Raw genomic sequence first — 19,743 nt, 5'->3', positions numbered from 1 at the left:
AAAGATTCTGCACATTTATTTTCACAGTAGAAATGGGAAACAGTTCAATAAACTCGCTTGATAGTTAAAGTTTTAAATGAAGTCTTGATTCTGAAAGGCTGTTTCCCCTGGCAGGAGAGTCGAGAATTAGGCGGCATAGTCTCAAGATTAGGGGTCAGCCATTTCCGACTGAGGTGAGGAGAAATTTCTTCATGCAGAGGGTTGTGAATCGTTGGAATTCACTACTCCAGAGGGGCTGTATATGCTGAGTTGTTGAATATATTCAAGACTGACATCAATAGATTTTTCCACACTAATGGAATCAAGGGATAAGGGGATCGAGCAGGAAAGTGGAGTTATGGTAGAAAATCAGCCTTAATCTTACTGAATGGTGGAGGAGACTCGAGGGGCTGTATGACCTACACCTGCTCCTATTTCTTATGTTCTTACATTGTGATACTCTGCCACATTTCAAAGATATCAGAAGGATTCTGTGGACACACTGAATAGATGCAGTAGTCATAGAAAATTTTGGAAACGTTTTCTTTGTTAACCTTGGCGTATTACCAAAGCTTAGCTGGATATCAGCAGCAGTGAAGGTACATTTGAGGCTGTCAGCATGTATAAACAGTCTAAACTACAGTAGCTGACAGATATAGAATGGGACAGGAAGAAAAGGCTCAAAGATATAATGGGGATAAGCGGCTGCATCATTAAGTGCTATTATAATTTAACCAATGTTTAAGTCTCCGATTGCCATGTACCTAACCATTTCCCAATCTAGGCCAATCTAGAAAGTGTGGGACGAAGCTTATTTTCAATCCTTGGTAATCTCGCTGAGATTGAGATCATATGGAAGGTCTTGGGAGTGAACCTACACCCCAACACTTCAACTGAGATCATCAAACCTGAGGCTTAAACATCTTCTTTCCCAAATACACTTCCAGTGCACCCACAGAGCAGACTTGAATGGTTTTGGGAGTATGCCAGTGGTACTTACCAAAGGTTTTGCTTGCACTTCTAGTCATAGGATCTCTTTTTGTTTAGATTGATGCCAACATAATCGACCAAAGCATTCTGTCTAAAAATCACATATTTTCCATGTTTGCCTCCTTTTGGATTGAAATATTTTTCTCCCTCTGAAAATAGTTGTTACAGTGAATTGGAAGGGCTTCTATCAACTGAGTAATTCTGACGTATGGTGTGACTGTGTTTCATTAAGGTGAGTGTTATGTTACTTTTCCATCTTTGAAAGAAAAGCTTTAAACTGAAAAATTAGAAAAACAAGCCTTGCCTGCTGTCCTTGCGTATAATGGAACTGTTGTAATCTGCTTTGGCTGCAGGCAAGTTTGGAGGAAAGGAGAAGGGGCCACATGTCATGAATCTCAATACTGCAGTCATTGTGAAGCTTATTGGAAAACATTCTGGTTCCTGTCATAAAAGAAAAAAAATGTTGAAAATACACAGCAGCTCCATCAATCTCTGAAAAGAAAAAATAAACAATAAACTAAAGGTTTTGCTTGCTCTTCTAGTCATAGGATCTCTTTTTGTTTAGGTTGATACCAACGTAATTTTTCCAAATACAGGCCCTTCCTCAGAACTGTTGCTGTTGCTTTTGGGTTATAGAATGTTATAAAATGGTTACAGCACAGAAGGAGGCTATTTGGCCCATCCTCTCTGTGCCGGCGCCCTGTAGGAGCTACTCACCTAGTCCCACTCGCCTACCTCTCCCCTTGGCTCTGCACATTTTTTCTCTTTCCATAATTATCCAATTCCCTTTCGAAAACTACAATTGAATCTTCCTCCATCATACTCTCAGGCACGCATTCCAGATTCTAACCACTCACTGCATTAATAAAGTTTCTCCTCATGTCACCTTTGCATTTTTCGCCAATCAGCCTAAATCGGTGTCCTCTGGTTCTCAATCCTTCCGCCAATGTTTCTCTCTAGAAACCTTCTAGACCCTTTCATGATTTAAACACCTCTATCAAATCTCCTCTTAACCTTGTCTTCTCTAAAGAGAACAGCCCCAGCTTCTCCAATCTATTCTTGTAACTGAAGTCTCTCATCCCCGGAACCATTCTTGTAAATATTTTCTGCACCCTCTCCAATGCCTTCACATCCTTCATGTGCATGTGTAGTGCACAGAATTGGACACAATACTCCAGCTGAGGCTGAACTAGTGTTTTATAAAGATTCACCATAACCTCTTTGCTTTTGTATTCTCTGCTTCTATTTTTCAAGCCCAGGATCCCATATGCCTTAATGACCACTTTCTTAACTTGCCCTGCCACCTTCAATGATTTGTGCACGTACAACAAATCCCTCTGCTCGTACACCCCTTTTAGAATTGTACCCTTTCTTTTATATTGCTTTTCCTTGTTCTTCCTACCAAAATGTATCACTTTATATTTCTCGGCATTAAATTTCATCTGTCATGTGTCCACCTATTCCACCAGCCTGTTAAGTCCTCTTGAAGCCTATCACAACCCTCCTCACAGTTCACAATACTTCCAAGTTTTGTGTCATCTGCAAAGTTTGAAATTGTGCCCTGAGCACCTAAGTCTAGGTCATTAACATAGATCAAGAAAAAACATGGTACTAATACTGACTTCTGTGGAACTCCACTATATACCTTCCTCCAGCTCAAAAAAACAACCATTCACCATTACTTTCTGTTTCCTGTCACCCAGCCAAATTCATATCCATGCCGTCATTGTCCCTTTTATTCCATGGGCTTCAACTTTTCTGACAAGCTTTTTATGTGGCACTCCACATGGAGTCACTGAACATACTGGGGTAGAAGTTCATCTCGGGGGGTGGCACTAAGCGGGCATTATTTGATCAGCCCCTGCCTGTTATATGCAGCCCCTGATATTCAGTTCCACTGCAGTCAACTGTATTAAATAATTAGTTGGACAATATCCAGGCTTGCGTTGATAAGTGGCAAGTAACATTCACGCCATACAAGTGCCAGGCAATGATCATCTCCAATAAGATAGAATCTAGCTATTTCCCCTCGACATTCAATGGCATTACAATTGCTGAATCCCCCACTATCAACATGTTGGGGGTTACCATTGACCAGAAACTGAACTGGAGTAGCTATATAAATACCATGTCTGCAAGATCAGATCAGAGGCTAGGAATCCTGAGGCGAGTAGCTCATCTCCTGACTCCCCAAAGCCTGTCCACCATCTACAAGTCAGGAGTGTGATGGAACACTCTCCACTTGCCTGGATGGGTGCAGTTCCAACAACACTCAAGAAGCTCGATACCATCCAGGACAAAGCAGCCCGCTTGATTGGCACCCCATCCACAAACATTCACTCTCTCCATCACCGACGCACAGTGGCAGCAGTGTGTACCATATACAAGATGCACAGCAGCAACTCACCAAGGGTCCTTAGACAGCACCTTCCAAACCTCTACCACGTAGAATGACAAGAGCAGCAGATGCATGGGAACATCACCACCACCTGCAAGTTCCCCTCCAAGCCACACACCATCCTGACTTGGAATTATAATCGCCGTTCCTTCAGTGTCTCTGGGTCAAAATCCTGGAATTCCCTTCCTAACAGCATTGTGGGTGTACCTACCCCACCTGGACTGCAGAGGTTCAAGAAGGCAGCTCACCACCACCTTCTCAAGGGCAATTAGGGATGGGTAATAAATGCTGGCCTAGCCAGCGATGCCCACATCCCATGAATGAATAAAATTTTTTTTTTTACTTAGCACGGTATAGAACGGACAATCGATCCAATACCCCCCTGTTTTGTGCACGAGACAAATTTCTACCCCACTGTCTTCCCAAACACCAAAGCGATTTTAAGATTCATAAAACTTTACCTTTTCTGTAATGAAATGCAAATTGTATTAACAGACATTTAACTGTAGGAACATGCAACTGCATATGTAAACAGCAAACGATGTGGTGGAAATACTTAAATGAGAAAAGGAACTTGCATTTACCTCATTAAGTGTTCAATTCATCCCAAAGTGCTTTATAAACCAATGGATTACTTCTGAAGTATGGCCATCACTGTAAATGAACCATTATATTCAATGCAATCCCCTTTTCCAAATAACTCACCAAAGAGAAACAAGAATCAATCGGCAAAGCTGAGCAGAATGTATATAAAGAGAAAAAGACTAAGATAGGACAGGTGCCCTGCTCAATCCCAGGGTGGGCACAGCATCCTCCATCAGTGCCATGCACGTAGAGCACAGGTAGAAAGAAATATGATGTTACAGATTCTGCTTGGACTTTACAACTCAGCGTGAAGTGACAGAACTGTGACAATATTCATATTAGCTTTAATAATCTAAGATTTATAAATGTTATTTTCAGCTGCTGTAATCTTTTCAGGGCACTCAAACCTTTACAACTTCTTGATAGTTTCTCATGGCTCAAGGATAATTAGGGATGGGCAACAAATGCTGGCTTTGCCAGCGATGTTCACAACCCATGAAGGAATAAAAAAGAAGCAAAAGCTAGTGAAAGAAGCCCATGGCATTTAGTTGGGATGCAGCCGAGAATACCAAATGTTGATGCAAACTCCAGCTTACGTTCACTTTCATCCAAGTCAGCCAGCAGCAAGCTATTGCAGATAGTTCGAGTGACAGCACGTTCCAAACCCGTGACCTCTACCACCTAGAAGGACAAAGACAAGAGCAGCAGGTGTATGGAAACACTATCAAGTTCACCACTAAGTCATACACCATCCCGACTTGGACATATATCGTCGTTTCTTCAGTGTTGCTGAGTCAGAATCCTGGAACTCCCCACGTAATAGCACTGTGGGAATATCATCAACACATGGACTGCAGTGGTTCAAGAAGAAGGCTCACCACCACCGGTCAAGGACAAATAAATGCCAGCCTTGCTGGTGATGTCCATATCTCAATAATAAAAATGCAGCATCCAAAAAGCTTCAAAATCAAGAGATAAGGAAGGGAAAGTGTGGCATTTGCCTATTTCCCACTGCATTCAATTTTAGGTCTTTAAAATAACAAAACGTTGTAGACCCCACATCGACTGTGAATGACCACTTATTGAGTGCAACATCCGGAAATTGGTCCTTTTATGTATATTGTTTTAAATATTTGGCACTTTCACCTTATTTTTAATTTTCATATTGATTATAAGCTGTTTGAGTTGTGCTGAATCAGAATAGCGCATAAAAGTTCTTAGAAAGAGGAAGCAGCCATTAGATCCAACAAACCAATTAACAGCTACTACTCATTTTGCGCCAGTTTGTTTCCTAATTTCTTCCTTTCTCTCCTGAAGATGCAGACATTTGTTGGCATTCCATTCCACAAACACCGGCAGCCTTCCCAAACCTCATTCAAATGGCCATCTTCACATATGAGCCCAGTCAGTGTTGGCAGGGTATTTGGCCTTAGTAGACAGTGCATCACAGCAAATCCTATTTTTACCAATGCCAACACACACATGTTTTTCAGCCCCAGTCAATGGAGAGTGATCAGAAGTGGGACTTCTCACTGTTTTTCCTCCCCTTAATCCTCTGCTCTTATGCAAAACCCTACCCCATAAATAGCTGTGGGGGTTATTGAAGGAGACAAGTAAGCTGGATGCAGCTCATTACTCAGTGTTGAAGTGCTGCACTGATTACAGACAGTGTAGTGTCTAGACTGCTGAGAAAAACACAAGATGATTGATAATCATCATTATACAAGAAGTACTCAGATCACAGCTTGAGACCTTTGTTTACACTGGCTGCTAATCAGCCCATGCAGAGAATTCTTCAGACACACATAGGCCTCTTGCATTTATTGCTGGAGCTGAAAAGTCTTCTGTTGTGCTGTAGTTCCTGGGTTGCTTGGCAATGTCACCAAATAACAAATCCATTAAGCTTAATGGAAATAAACTTGGAGTTACGCTGGTAAGGGGTAACAAATCAATGCTGTCTGACATCGTATAAACAATAATGTCTCAGAGTCAGCTCCTCTGTATATAGTATGAGTAAAAGAACACCCTTCGGTACAGGTGGATTGTGAACTGACTTCCTTATTTATACCAATATTTGGAAGTAAGACAATCCATTTTGAAACTGGAGAAGCTGTGATTTATTATTTCTGACATACAAGTGGAATTTTGCATTTCATAACCCTTTGCCATTTTCCTCTTGTTAATTATTAGCAATTGTTGAAATAATATGACTTGTAAGAAAGACATAACAGTTTCCATTTCACGCCTATATTTATATTGGGATTCGGAAGCCTCCAAGATAAACCTTTGGAGAACAATTATTGTGGGAAACCAACATAAGGAAGGCTGCCTGCTCCAAAAGGTCTTGACAGTATAATCTGTTGTGAAGATGTTTTTTAGATTAGATTAGAGATACAGCACTGAAACAGGCCCTTCGGCCCACCGAGTCTGTGCCGAACATCAACCACCCATTTTATACTAATCCTACACTAATCCCATATTCCCAACAAACATCCCCACCTGTCCCTATATTTCCCTACCACCTACCTATACTTAGTGACAATTTATAATGGCCAATTTACCTATCAACCTGCAAGTCTTTTGGCTTGTGGGAGGAAACCGGAGCACCCGGAGAAAACCCACGCAGACACAGGGAGAACTTGCAAACTCCACACAGGCAGTACCCGGAATCGAACCCGGGTCCCTGGAGCTGTGAGGCTGCGGTGCTAACCACTGCGCCACTGTGCCGCCCTTTTGAGGAAGATGATTTTGTAATTTATGTTGCTCTGATCCTTGGGACATAAGCACACAATCCAGGCTGGCAATCCAGCAAAATACTGAGGAAGTGCTACATTGCTGGACATGCACTCCTTCTGATGAGATCTTAGGCACCCACTAGTTGTAACTCTTCCGTAGAGTTGCCAACTCTCCTGGATTAGAAGATGAATCTTTGGGCACTGTCACTGAAAGGCCTAGATCTAATTTTAAGATTATGTCTCTTTGTTCTTGATTTCCCTGCACCAGAGCAAATAGTTTCTCTGTATCTATCCTTTCGAATCCTTTTAACAATTTAAACACCTCGATCAAATCACCCCTCAACCTTCAAAACTTGTTGCTTGATGGCACTGTTGATGACTCCTTCCATCACTTTACTTATAATTGGAAGGAGGCTAACAGGGCTGTAATTAACAACGAAAACAAGAAATGCTGGATTCACTCAGCAGCTCTGGCAGCATCTGTGGAAAGAGAAGCAGAGTTAACGTTTCGAGTCAGTGACCCTTCTTCGGAACCCGAAGGATTCTCCAGAGGCAGCGAAGATGGAATGAATTGAGACGTCGCTCTTGGCTGACATACGTTGTCCAGGCCTCGCTGCCGTAGAGCAAGGTACTGAGGACACAGGCTTGATACACTCGGACTTTTGTGTTCTGTGTCAGTGTGCCATTTTCCCACACTCTCTTGGCCAGTCTGGACATAGCAGTGGAAGCCTTTCCCATGTGCTTGTTGATTTCTGCATCAAGACAGGTTACTGGTGATAGTTGAGCCTAGGTAGGTGAACTCCTGAACCACATCCAGAGTGTGGTCGCCGATATTTATGGATGGGGCATTTGTGACGTCATGTCCCATGATGTTCGTTTTCTTGAGGCTGATGGTTAGGCCAGATTCGGTGCAGGCAGCCGCAAACCTGTCGATGAGTCTCTGCAGACACTCTTCAGTGTGAGATGTTAATGCAGCATCGTCAGCAAAGAGGAGTTCCCTGATGAGGACTTTCCGTACTTTGGTCTTCGCTCTTAGACGGGCAAGGTTGAACAACCTGCCACCTGATCTTGTGTGGAGGAAAATTCCTTCTTCTGAAGACTATGTTTGTTGGGTCACAATATATTCACAGTTAGTTTCTAGTCAGACTGAAGAAGCATAGACAGTAGTTCAGGTTTCATTACAGGAAGCACAGTTTCTTTATTAGTGGTGATCATGACAATATGGAGTGTTCTTCCTGTGCAATGTGGGAAGTCAGGGACACTTCCAGTGTCCAGGACGAACACGTGTGCAGGAAGTGTTTCCAGCTGCAGCTACTCGAAATCCATGTTTCGGATCTGGAGCGACGGCTGGAGACACTTTGGAGCATCTGCGAGGCTGAGATCATCGTGGATAGCACGAGGGAGGGGATCACACCGCAGGTAAAGACTGCTCAGGCAGAGAGGGAATAGGTGATCGCCAGGCAGAGTAGAAGAACTAGGCAGGTAGTGCAGGAGTCCCCTGGGTCCATCTCCCTATCTAACAGATTTTCTACTTTGGATACTGTTGGGGGAGATAGCTTCTCAGAGGAATGCAGCAAGTCTGTGGCACCACGGGTGACTCAGCTGCACAGGAGGGGAGGAAAAGGAGTGGGATAGCTATAGTGATAGGGGAGTCTATCGTAAGGGGCACAGATAGGCGTTTCTTGGCCGCAAGCATGACTCGAGGATGGTATGTTGCCTCCCTGGCTAGGGTCAAGGATGTCACGGAGCGGCTGCAGGACATTCTGAAGGGGGAGGGTGAACAGTCAGAGGTTGTGGTACACATTGGTACCAACGACATAGGTAGAAAAAGGGATGAGGTCCTGCAATGAGAATTTAGGGAGCTAGGTAGCAGATTAAAAAGCAGGACCTCAAAGGTTGTAATCTCTGGATTACTCCCAGTGCCACGTGCTCATGAGTATAGGAATAGGAGGATAGAGCAGACGAATGTGTGGCTGAGGAGATGGTGCAGGAGGGAGGGCTTTAGTTTCCTGGATCACTGGGTCTGTTTCTGGCGAAGGTGGGACCTGTACAAGTTGGACGGGTTGCACCTGAACTGGAACGGGACCAACATCCTTGCTGGGAGGTTTGCTAGTGCTGTTGGGGGCGGTATCAACTAATTTGGCAGGGGGATGGGATACAGAGTGGAGTTACAGTAGCGGGTGATGCACAGTCAAATATAGAAGAGAAACTGAGTCAGTCTGGAAGGCAGAGCAAATATAGACCTGTTAAGACACAAGTGAAAAATGGAATGCTGGATTGCATCTACTTTAACACAAGGACTCTTACTAGTAAGGCAGATGAATTGAGGGTGTTGATTAACACATGGGAATATGATATTATTGCTATCACAGAGACATGGTTGAGGGAGGGGATTGGCAGCTCAATATTCCAGGTTATAGAATTTTCATGCGTGACAGGGGAGGGGGTAAAAGAGGAGGTGGCATTGCACTGTTGATCAAGGAGTCAATTATCGCAGTAAGGAGGGATGATATCTTAGAAGGTTCCTCAAATGAGGCCATATGGGTAGAACTTAAAAACAAAAAGAGGGCAATCACTTGGCTGGGAGTGTACGACAGGCCTCCAAACAGTGAGGGAGAGATAGAGGCGCAGATATGTAGGCAAATCTCAGAGAGGTGTAAAAATAATAGGGTATTAATAGTAGGGGATTTCAACTTCCCCAATATCAACTGGGATAGTCTTAGCACAAAAGGCTTAAAGGGGGCGTAATTCTTAAAATGCATATAGGAGAGCTTTTTGAGCTAGCACATCGAAAGTCCCAAAGAGAAGGGGCAGTACTGGACCTAATCCTGGGGAATGAAGCCGCTCAAGTGGTAGAAGTGTCATTGGGGGACCATTTCGGGGATAGTGACCATAACTGTAAGATTTAACGCAGTTATGGAAAAGGACAAAGATGAACCAGAAATAAAGGTACTGAATTGGGGGAGGGCCGATTTCAATATGATAAAACAGGATCTGGCCAAAGTGGACTGGGAGCAGCTACTTGTAGGAGAGTCTACAACACATCAGTGGGAGTCATTCAAAGAGGAAATAGTGAGAGTTCAGAGCCAACATGTTCCCATTAAGGTGAAGGGTAGGACCAACAAGTCCAGGGATATCAAGGGATATAGAGGATTGGATAAGGAAAAAAAGAGGCTTATGGCAGATTAAGAGCACTGAAAACAGCGGAGGCACTGGAGGAGTATAGAAAGTGTAGGGAGGGTACTTAAAAAGTAATTAGGAGAGCGAAGAGGGGACATGAAAAAACATTGGCAGGCAAGATAAAGAAAAATCCTAAGACATTTTATAATTAAGGGCATGAGGATAACCAGGGAAAGAGTAGGGCCCATTAGGGACCAAAGTGGCAATCTGTGTGTGGAGCCGGAGGACATAGGTGAGGTTTTAAATGATTACTTTTCATCTGTGTTCACTATGGAGAAGGACGATGTATGTGTAGAGATCAGGGAGGGGGATTGTGATATACTTGAACATATTAGCATTGAAAGGGAGGAAGTATTAGCTGTTTTAGCGGGCTTAAAAGTGGATAAATCCCCAGGACCAGAAGGAAGGAGATAGCAGGGGTTCTGACACAAATTTTCAAATCCTCTCTGGCCACAGGAGAGGTACCAGAGGATTGGAGGACAGCGAATGTGGTACCATTATTCAAGAAGGGTAGCAGGGATAAACCAGGCAATTACATGCCGGTGAGTCTAACATCAGTGGTAGGGAAACTATTGGAAAAAATTCTGAGGGACAGGATTAATCTCCACCTGGAGAGGCAGGGATTAATCAGGAATAGTCAGCATGGCTTTGTCAGGGGGAGATTGTGTCTAACTAACTTGATTGAATTTTTTGAGGCGGTGACTAGATGTGTAGATGAGGGTAAAGCAGTTGATGCAGTCTACATGTACTTCAGTAAGGCTTTTGATATAGTCCCGCATGGGGGATAGGTTAAGAAGGTAAGAGCCCATGGGATCCAGGGCAATTTGGCAAATTGGATCCAAAATTGGCTTAGTGGCAGGAGGCAGAGGGTAATGGTCGAGGGTTGATTTTGCGAGTCGAAGCCTGTGACCAGTGGTGTACTGCAGGGATCGGTGCTGGGAGCCTTTGTAGTGTACATTAATGATTTACACGTGAATATAGGAGGTATGATCAGTAAGTTCACAGATGACACAAAAATTACTGGTGTCATAAATAGTGAGGAGGAATGCCTTAGATTACAAGATGATATAGATGGGCTGGTAAGATGGGCAGAGCAGTGGCAAATGGAATTTAATCCTGAGAAGTGTGAAGTGATGCATTTTGGGAGGACTAACAAGGCAAGGGAATATACAATGGATAGTAGGACCCTAGGAAGTACAGAGGGTCAGAGGGACCTTGATGTACTTGTCCATAGATCACTGAAGGCAGCAGCCCAGGTAGATAAGGTGGTTAAGAAGACATATGGGATACTTGCCTCTATTAGCTGAGGCATAGAATATAAGAGCAGGGAGGTTATGATGGAGCTGTATAAAACGCTAGTTAGGCCACAGCTGGAGTACCGTGTACAGTTCTGGGCACCACACTATAGGAAGGATGTGATTGCACTGGAGAGGATGCAGAGGAGATTCACCAGGATGTTGCCTGGGCTGGAGCATTTCAGCTATGAAGAGATACTGAAAAGGCTAGGGTTGTTTTCCTTAGAGCAGAGAAGGCTGAGGGGGGACATGATTGAGGTATACAAAATTATGAGGAGCATTGATAGGATAGCTAGGAAGAGACTTTTTCCCTTAGCGGAGGGGTCAATAACTAGGGGGCATAGAGTTAAAGTAAAAGGCAGGAAGTTTAGAGGGGATTTGAGGCAAAAAATGTTCACCCAGAGTGTGGTTGGAATCTGGAATGCACTGCCTGAAGAGATGGTAGAGGCAGGAACCCTCACAACATTTAAGAAGTATTTAGATGAGCACTTGAAATGCCTCAGCATACAAGGCATGGGCCAAGTGCTGGAAAATGGGATTAGAATAGTTAGGTGCTTGATGGCCGGCACAGACACGATGGGCCGAAGGGCCTGTTTCTGTGCTGTATAACTCTATGATTCTAGGACTCTATGATCTGCAAAGGCCAACCTGTCAGGGTGGAATAGAAAGACAAAAAGGACTTGCAATTACATAGCACCTTTCATGATCTCAGGACATCCCAAAGTGCTTTACAACCAATGAAGTACTTTTGAAGTGTAGTCACTGTTGTAATGTAGGTAATGTGGTAGCCAATTTGCACATAGCAAGCTCTCACAAAACAGCAATGAAATGAATGAGAATATTTCTTTTCTAGTGATGTTGTTTGAGAGATAAATATTTACCAGAAACTGGGGGGAAAATCCCCTGCTATTTTCGAATGGCGCCTTATGTCCAACTAAGAGGGCTGACAGGGCTTCGGTTTAAAGTCTCAGATGAAAAACAGGACACCACCAGTACTGAAAAGAGAAAATGTTGGAAATGCGCAGCATCTGTGGAAAGAAAAACGAGAGTTAACGTTTCAGGTCTGTGATCTTTCATCAGATTTCCAGCATCCACAATATTTTGCTTTTGTATTAACGCCATCAGTGCTGCAACCTCCTGACTTTCTGCCTTCATTTATTTATTTTGAAATTTTATTTTTTTGTAATTTTCTTTGAGTTCAAGTAAAACTTTTTTGTGACATTGTGAGGATGAGGAGATTACTGTGGAGTCAGCACAATTTGCCTTTCCTTGACTGGGGAGTATTTGGGCAGAGGTCCTCCCAGCCTGCTGGTGGCGCTGCAGCGACGATTGAAGCCGAACTCCGATTGGCCGAGTGTTTCCGGAAAGAGCCGAGGGGGAGGCAGAGTCACCGGAGCTTGGGAGAGTGAGCAGCTGTGACGGAGTCTTCTCAGTGGCGAGGTCGAGAGTTCGGGATCGGTTAATATGGGAGCCTGTCTAGGAATCTGCTCTGTGGTCAGTTGTGTGAGTACCTTTCCCATGCCTAGTCTCTCTCTCTCTCCTGCCCCGGGCTCTCCCCCTCTGAGCAGGCCTGACGGCCTGTTCCCAAGCCTAGCAAGAAGCCCGTTTGTTTAAGTGGGTTTGTGTTGGGTTTCTTGACCGTAAATCACAGACCTGACATTCCCCATAATGTTGACAGAAATACCTTTTCATTTCTGTATTAAAGCTGCATTTAATTATCGACTTTCCCCCCCCCCCCAAGAGCTGGGAATTTGCACAGTTGGACTGAAGTTGTTTTTATGTTTATAATTCATCTTTCACTTCCTGTTTGAGGAAGTTGGTGTCAGACCAATTTTCGTTTCCTCATAACTTTTTTCTTCATTTTGAAATTGTTTTTTTTTGTAATTTTATTTTTGTTTAAACACTTTTTGGTGTGTGTATTTTATTTGTGGACGAATAAGAGCTTGCTAATTTTCTTAGAGTCACTCTGATCCTGATGGAGTTTGTCATTTGCATCATCACAGTCAGGTGTTTAATCTTCTGCATCACTGGGGCAGTGTCCTTTTAAAGGGACACTTACAGCTCTTAACAGTTAGTAGGAATACTGGGTGGAGCAAGTGCATGTTTTTGACTTGTAAGTATTACTTGGACTGAAACCTGACATGTTTCAGCCCATGACCTGGACCTGTCAGCTGCCGATAAGCTCACTTATTTCGTAGCACAGTCTCTCGAGCTGTCTATATCTCTGACAAGACAAATGTATGAATTGTTAAAGTAAGTGTAGCCTTTGGCAGGCTTCGAATATAATAAGGAAAAGAGTAGCTAAAGTAGATGTTGGACCCTTAGAGACAGGAGAAATCATCATGGGGAATGAGGAAATGGCAGAGGCATTGAACAAATATTTTGTGTCTGCCTTCACAGTGGAAGACACAAGTTCCATAGCAGCAACAGGCAGTAACCTAGGGGCTAAAAAGAGTCAGGAGATTAAGGATATTGATATCAGCTGAGAAAAAGTGTTGGAGAAACATTGGACTAAAATCTGACAAGTCTCTGGGACCAGGTGACCTACATCCTAGGGTCCTAAAAGAGATAGCTGCAGAGATAGTGGATGCACTGGCTATGATTTTCCAGAATTCGTTAGATTCAGGAATGGTCCCATCAGATTGGAAGTTGGCAAATGTTACATCGCTTTTCAAGAAAGAAGGCAGAGAGAAAATGGGACTACAGGCCAGTTAGCCTAAAATCAGTCGTTGGGGAGATGCTGGAAACTATTATTAAAGAAGACTCAACATTGCACTTGGTAAAGCATAATATGATTAGAAAAAGTCAGCATAGTTTTACTAGAGTTTTTTGAGGATGTAACTAGCAGGGAAGATAAAGGGGAACCAGTAGATATAGTATACCTGGATTTTTAAAAGGCATTTGATAAGGTGCCACATAAAAGATTAATAGGCAAGATAAGGGCTCATGGATAGAGGATTGGTTAACAGGAAGCAGAGTGGCATATATTGGGCATTTTCAAGTTGGCAGGCAGTGAATAGTGGGGTGTTGCAAGGATTAGCTATTTACACTCTAAATGACTTGGATGAAGTGACAGAGTAATTTATCTAAGTTTGCTGATGCTACAAAGCTCGGTGGAAATGTAAGCTGCGGGGAGGATGTAGAGAGGCTGCAAAGAGATAGACAGGTTAACTGAGGGGGGTAACAAGATGGCAAATGGAGTATAATGTAGGGAAGTGTAAAGTTGTTCACTGGTTGTAAAAATAGAAAAGCAGAATATTTTGTTTTTTAAAAAAGGTATGAAATTGGTAAGTGTTGATGTTCAGAGAGACTTGGGAGTACACGTACAAGGAACACACAAAGTTAACATGCTGGTGCAGCAGGCTATTAGGAAGGCAAATGGCATGTTGGCCTTTATTGCAAGGGGATTGAAGTACAGGAATTAAGAATTCTTATTAAAATTGTACTGACTTTGGTGAGACTGCCCCTGGAATACTCTGTGCAGTTTTGGTCTCCACATTTAAGAAAGGATATACGTGCACTGGAGGCAGTGCAGTGAAAATTTACTAAATTAGTCCCTGGGATGAGGGGGTTGTTCTATGATGAGAGCTGAGTAAATTGGGCCTATATCCTCTGGAGTTTTGAAGAATGAGAGGCGGTCTAATTGAGTAATAAAAGATTCTGATAAGGGCTTGATAGGGTAGAAGCTGAGTGATTGTTCCCACTGATGAAGGAATCAAGAACACGGGACACAGTCTCAGGATGCGGGGCCAATCATTCAGGACTGAGATGAGGAGAAATTACTTCACTCAGGGTTGTGAATCTTTGGAATTCTCTACTCCAGAGGGTTGTGGATGCTCCGTCATTGAATACATTTAAGGCTGGGATAGATATATTTTTGGTCTCGAAAGGAATCAAAGGATGTGGTGAGCGGGCGGGAAAGTGGAATTGAAGCCCAAGATCAGCTATGATTGTATTGAATGACGGAGCAGGCTCGATGAGCCATATGGTCTACTTCTGCTATTTCATGTGTTCTTGTGTCTGGGAGCAAAGAGGTGTAAGTCTGCCTACCAAACTGAAAGTCTATAGAGCAATAGTCCTGCCCACTCTGCTCTATGCATGCAAGGCTTGGACTGTGTACCAGTGTCATGCCAAGAAGCTCAACCACTTTCCCTTGAGCTGCCTTTGGAAGCTTCTCGAGCAGATGGCAGGACAAAATACCAGACACTGAGGTGCTCACCCGAGCTGGCATGCCAAGCATCCATAGCCATATTGAGATAGTCACAGCTGAGTTGGGCTCATGTAGCCAGAATGCCTGACACTCGCTTACCAAAGCTAATCATCTATGGAGAGCTTAAGTCTGGGTGCGCTCTCGTGGCGATCAAAGGCTTTGCTTAGGAGTTTTATCGACCCTGAGTCCTGGGATAAGCTTGCCCTGGATCGCTGCACTTGCCGTAACCAAATTTTTAAAATAAGTGTGGCCTCCTTCAAAAGCAAGCGCATATCAGAGTCAGAGAGAAAAGGCGAGGAAATCCGGAGCCAGCACTGTATCCTGCCCTATTTGCAGTAGAACCTTCCGGGCACAGATCGGCCTTAGCAGTCACCTACGTACCCACCGGAACCCTACCAACACCCCAGATGATGGACATGGTCATCTTTGCTTCAAAGGACAAACACCAAGTATTGCTTTTGGTTGCAGCTGACCTAATCATTTTTTCCCCGTTTTTCCGGATGCCTGACATCAGCAGCTGAGTGACTGAGATTGGGGATTTGGGAGTGGAGGATCAAAACTGCATTGCACCAATCTAGGACATTGTGCCCATCACAATCTGGCCTAATGTTTTTGAACAATTTTTTTCCCCATAGTTATTCAAGATAAGGTGTAAGTATATTCCTAGTAACTACAGGCTGGTCAGCTGTGTGTAAGGTTTTAGAAACAATAATCAGAGTAAAAAAAATCAACAGGCACTTAGAGAGGTTTGAGTTAATTATGGAGAACCAGCATGGATTTGTAAATGGCAGATTGTGCTTGACTAATGGAATTTTTTGGTGGAAGTAACAGAGAGGGTTGATGAAAGGAATGTAATGGATGTTTATATAGATTTTAAGAAAGCGTTTGACAAGGTACCACATAAAGGGCTGATGAACAAAAGTGAGGCTCATGGAATAGGAGGGTCAGTGCCCAATTGGTAAAGAAATTAGCTTAAGGACAGAAAACAGCGAGTCATGGTAAATTGTTTTTCAGACTGGAGGATGGTAGACAATGGTGTTCTCAAAGGTTCAGTGCGAGGACTACTTTTTTGATGTATGTAAATGACTTGGATGTTGGAATACTGAGTAAAATTTCAAAATTTGCCAATGAACCCGAACTAGGAGATGTGGCGAACAGTGAGAATGACTGCAACAGAACGTAGGCTAGCAGAATGGGCAGATGGGTGGCAGATGAAATTTAATACAGGCAAGTGTGAGGTGGCATATTTTGGCAGAAGGGTTCGGGAGAGGCAGTATATATTAAATGGCACGGATAGGGGAATTGTGTGCATAGATCCTTGAAGGTGGCAGGACACATTAGCAAAGTATATGGGATCATTGGCTTCATAATTTTACATATTGAGTACAAAAGCCGGGAAATTATGCTGAACCTTTATAATGCTCTGTTTAGGGTACAACTAGAGTATTTCATCCAGTTCCGGTCAGTGCTTTAGGAAGGATGTGAGGATCCTTGTGAAGGTGCAGAAGAGATTTGCTAGAATGGTTCCAGGGATGAGGATTTTAGCTCTAAGGATAGATTGGGGCAAAGCTGATTGAGGGGAGATTTGATAGAGGTGTGCAGGATTATGACAAGTTTAGATAAAGTAGACAAAAAAAAAACTATTCTCATTAGCTGATGGTACAAGGACTAGGGGTCACAGCTTTAAGGTTTTGGGCAAGAGATAATGTGGGGAGGTGAGGAAGAACTTTTTCACACTGGATGGTGATGACCTGGAATCGCTGCCTATGAGGGTGGTAAAAGCAGAGATGATTGATTTCAAAAGGAAATTGGATGCGCACTTGCAGGGCTACAGGGATGGAGCAGGGAAATGGGACTGATTGGATTGCTCTACAGAGAGCTGGCATGGACTGAATGACCTCTCATTCTGTGACATAATGACTATGATTCTATGACTAGTTGATTAGTCAGTGGAGCTGTCTAGATCTGCCTGTATGTCATGAGTGTATAATTATTTATTCTGGTTTATCATACTAAATTCATTTTTTGCAGTATAAAATTAGAATTGATATGGAACCATCTATCTGATTTATTCATTTAACTGAATAGGGATGTTTTCCCAAACTGTTCCCAAAAATGTTATTTAATAGTGTATAGTATTTACAGGCCATTTGGCACAACCAGTCCATGTCCGTGTTAGAGATGCCTCCCACCCTTCTAACCCCATCAACATATCCATCTATTCCATTCTCCTTCATATGTTTAGTTTATCCTTCAATAACATCTGTTAGTTGCTTGACTATTTCTTGTGGTAGTGAGTTCCACTCTTTGGATAAAGATGTTTCTCCTGAATTCTCCATTTGGTTTATTAGTGACTATTTTATATTCATAACCCCTAGTTCTGATCTTTCCCATATGTGGAAACATTTTCCTTACATCTAACTTATCTTTAATCATCTTAAGATCTCTATCAGGTCACACTCTGTCTATTTTTTTTCTAGTGGAAAGAACTCCAACCTGTTCAAGCTTTCCTGACAGGTATAACCACTCCATTTTGGTAGTATCCTAGTCAACCTACTTTTGAACCTTCTCCAGTGTCTCCATATTATTTTTATAATGCAGAACTATACACAATACTCCCAGCTGTGGTCTAACTAAGGTTCTTTACAAGGTTAACAGCTTCCCTGCTTTTCAATTTTATCCCTCTAGAACTGAACCCCAGTGCTTATATGTTATAAACGGCCGATTAACCTGTGTCGCTGTTTTTAGTGATTTGTGTACCAGTAGCCCCTCCCCCAGATCCCTGTGCTCCTCTACTCCATTTAAACACTTATTTTCCAAGAAGTACGTGGCTGCTTTATTCTTCCTACCAAAATGTACCACCTCGCACTTATCTATTTGAAGTTCATTTGCCAATTCCACGCCCATTCTGCGTTTTGTTTATTAATGTCTTCCTGTATTTTGTCGCAGTCCTCCTGTCTGCAAATTTTGAAATTTTACTTAAAATTTCTATTTCCAAATTGTTTATTTAAATGGAGAACAGCAGTGGTCCCAGCACCAATCTTTGTGTAACATCGCTTTCCACCTTTTGCCAGTCTGGGAAACTACCTTTAAGCCATAATCTCTCTTTCGTTTTGTAACCAACTTGTTATTCATTCTGCTACTTATCCCTGGACTCCACATGTTCTGATGTTAGTTGTGAGTCTGCTATATGGTGCCTTATAGAAGGTCTCCCTAGTTTCAGACATTTTTAATAAGCTTGTCTGTGTGAGGTACAGTGCGGGTGGTATTTTTGTTTAGTTTTTGTTGGATGACTGAGCTATTCACAAAAAAAAATGTATCTCGGGAAGTATGCAGAGATGATTGCTCTTATTTGTTGTTTCTTGGATGTCTGGCCATATCTTGTACTTTAATGCCATGGATTTTTAACAAAGAAAGTACAATGTGTGGGGAATCAAATGTTCGCAGTCTGGTGTCATAGTCTCAGGATAAGGGTTGGCCAATTAATACTCAGATCAGGAGAAATTTCTTCACTCAGAGAGCTGTGAATCTTTGAAATTCTCTACCCCAGAGGGCTATGGTGCTGTCAAGTATATTCAAGGCTGAAATTTTTGGGCACTAAGAGAATCCGGGTACTTTAGGAAGGATGTGAAGGCTTTAGAGAGGGTGTAGAAAAGATTTAAGAGAATGGTTCTGGGGATGAGAGACTTCGTGTCGTGGATAGATTGGAGAAGCTGGGTTTCTTCTTCTTGGAGAAGAGTAGATTAAGAGGAGATTGCTAGAAGTGTTCAAAATCTTGAGAGGTCTAGAAAGTAGATTGAGAGAAACCTCCCATTGTCGGAGGGGTTGAGAAACAAAGGACACCAATTTAAGGTGATTGGCAAAAGAATCAACGGTGACACAAAGAAAAACATTTTTAGGCAGAAAGTGATTCGGATCTGGAATGCGCTACCTGAGTGTGTGGTGTCAGCGGATATAATCGAGGCTTCCAAAAAGGAATTGGATAAGCCCCAGGAGAGAATTTTGCCGGTCTACAGGGAAAGCATGAGGGAGTGGGCCTAGCTGAGTTGCTCTTTTAGAGAGCTGACATGAACAAAATGGGCCAAATGGCCTCTTTCGTTGCTGTAACCATTCTGTGATTCTATATGGTGATAGGGTAGGAAGGTGGAGTTGAGTAAAAGATCAGAGATTGGAGACCGAACGAGACCGGCAGAGTTTATAAGAGCAGCGGGGAGGAAGGAGAGAGATTGAATGAGATTGGCACAGTTTAGAAGAGCAGTGGGAAGGAGAGAGACTGAGCAAGACCGGCGGAGTTTAAAAGAGCAGCGGTGGCAAGAAGGAGCATGACGGGCAGAGTTTAAAAGATCAGTGGTGGCGGGAAGGAAAGAGACT

At 43.0% G+C, this 19,743-nt stretch overlaps 1 protein-coding gene across 2 annotated transcripts in view; it reads left to right on the top strand.

Annotated features, from left to right (window-relative positions):
* Nucleotides 1-12,519: 12,519 nt before the first annotated feature.
* The window catches only part of LOC137347241 (serine incorporator 1-like), a 40,236-nt gene continuing 33,012 nt past the window's right edge, over nt 12,520-19,743 (top strand). Inside the window, exon 1 of one of the 2 annotated variants that reach the window (XM_068011530.1) lies at nt 12,520-12,656. In XM_068011530.1, the coding sequence (XP_067867631.1) occupies nt 12,627-12,656 (30 nt within the window). In that variant the 5' untranslated portion in view covers nt 12,520-12,626. Of the gene's footprint in view, nt 12,666-19,743 lie in introns of both variants that reach the window. The other variant, XM_068011529.1, reaches the window with a different exon arrangement.

This window comes from Heterodontus francisci, chromosome 31, assembly GCF_036365525.1.
Source record: "Heterodontus francisci isolate sHetFra1 chromosome 31, sHetFra1.hap1, whole genome shotgun sequence".
NCBI lineage: Eukaryota > Metazoa > Chordata > Chondrichthyes > Heterodontiformes > Heterodontidae > Heterodontus > Heterodontus francisci.
The sequence above is the reverse complement of the archived record's forward strand: the minus strand, read 5'-3'. Positions and strand labels throughout refer to the sequence as shown.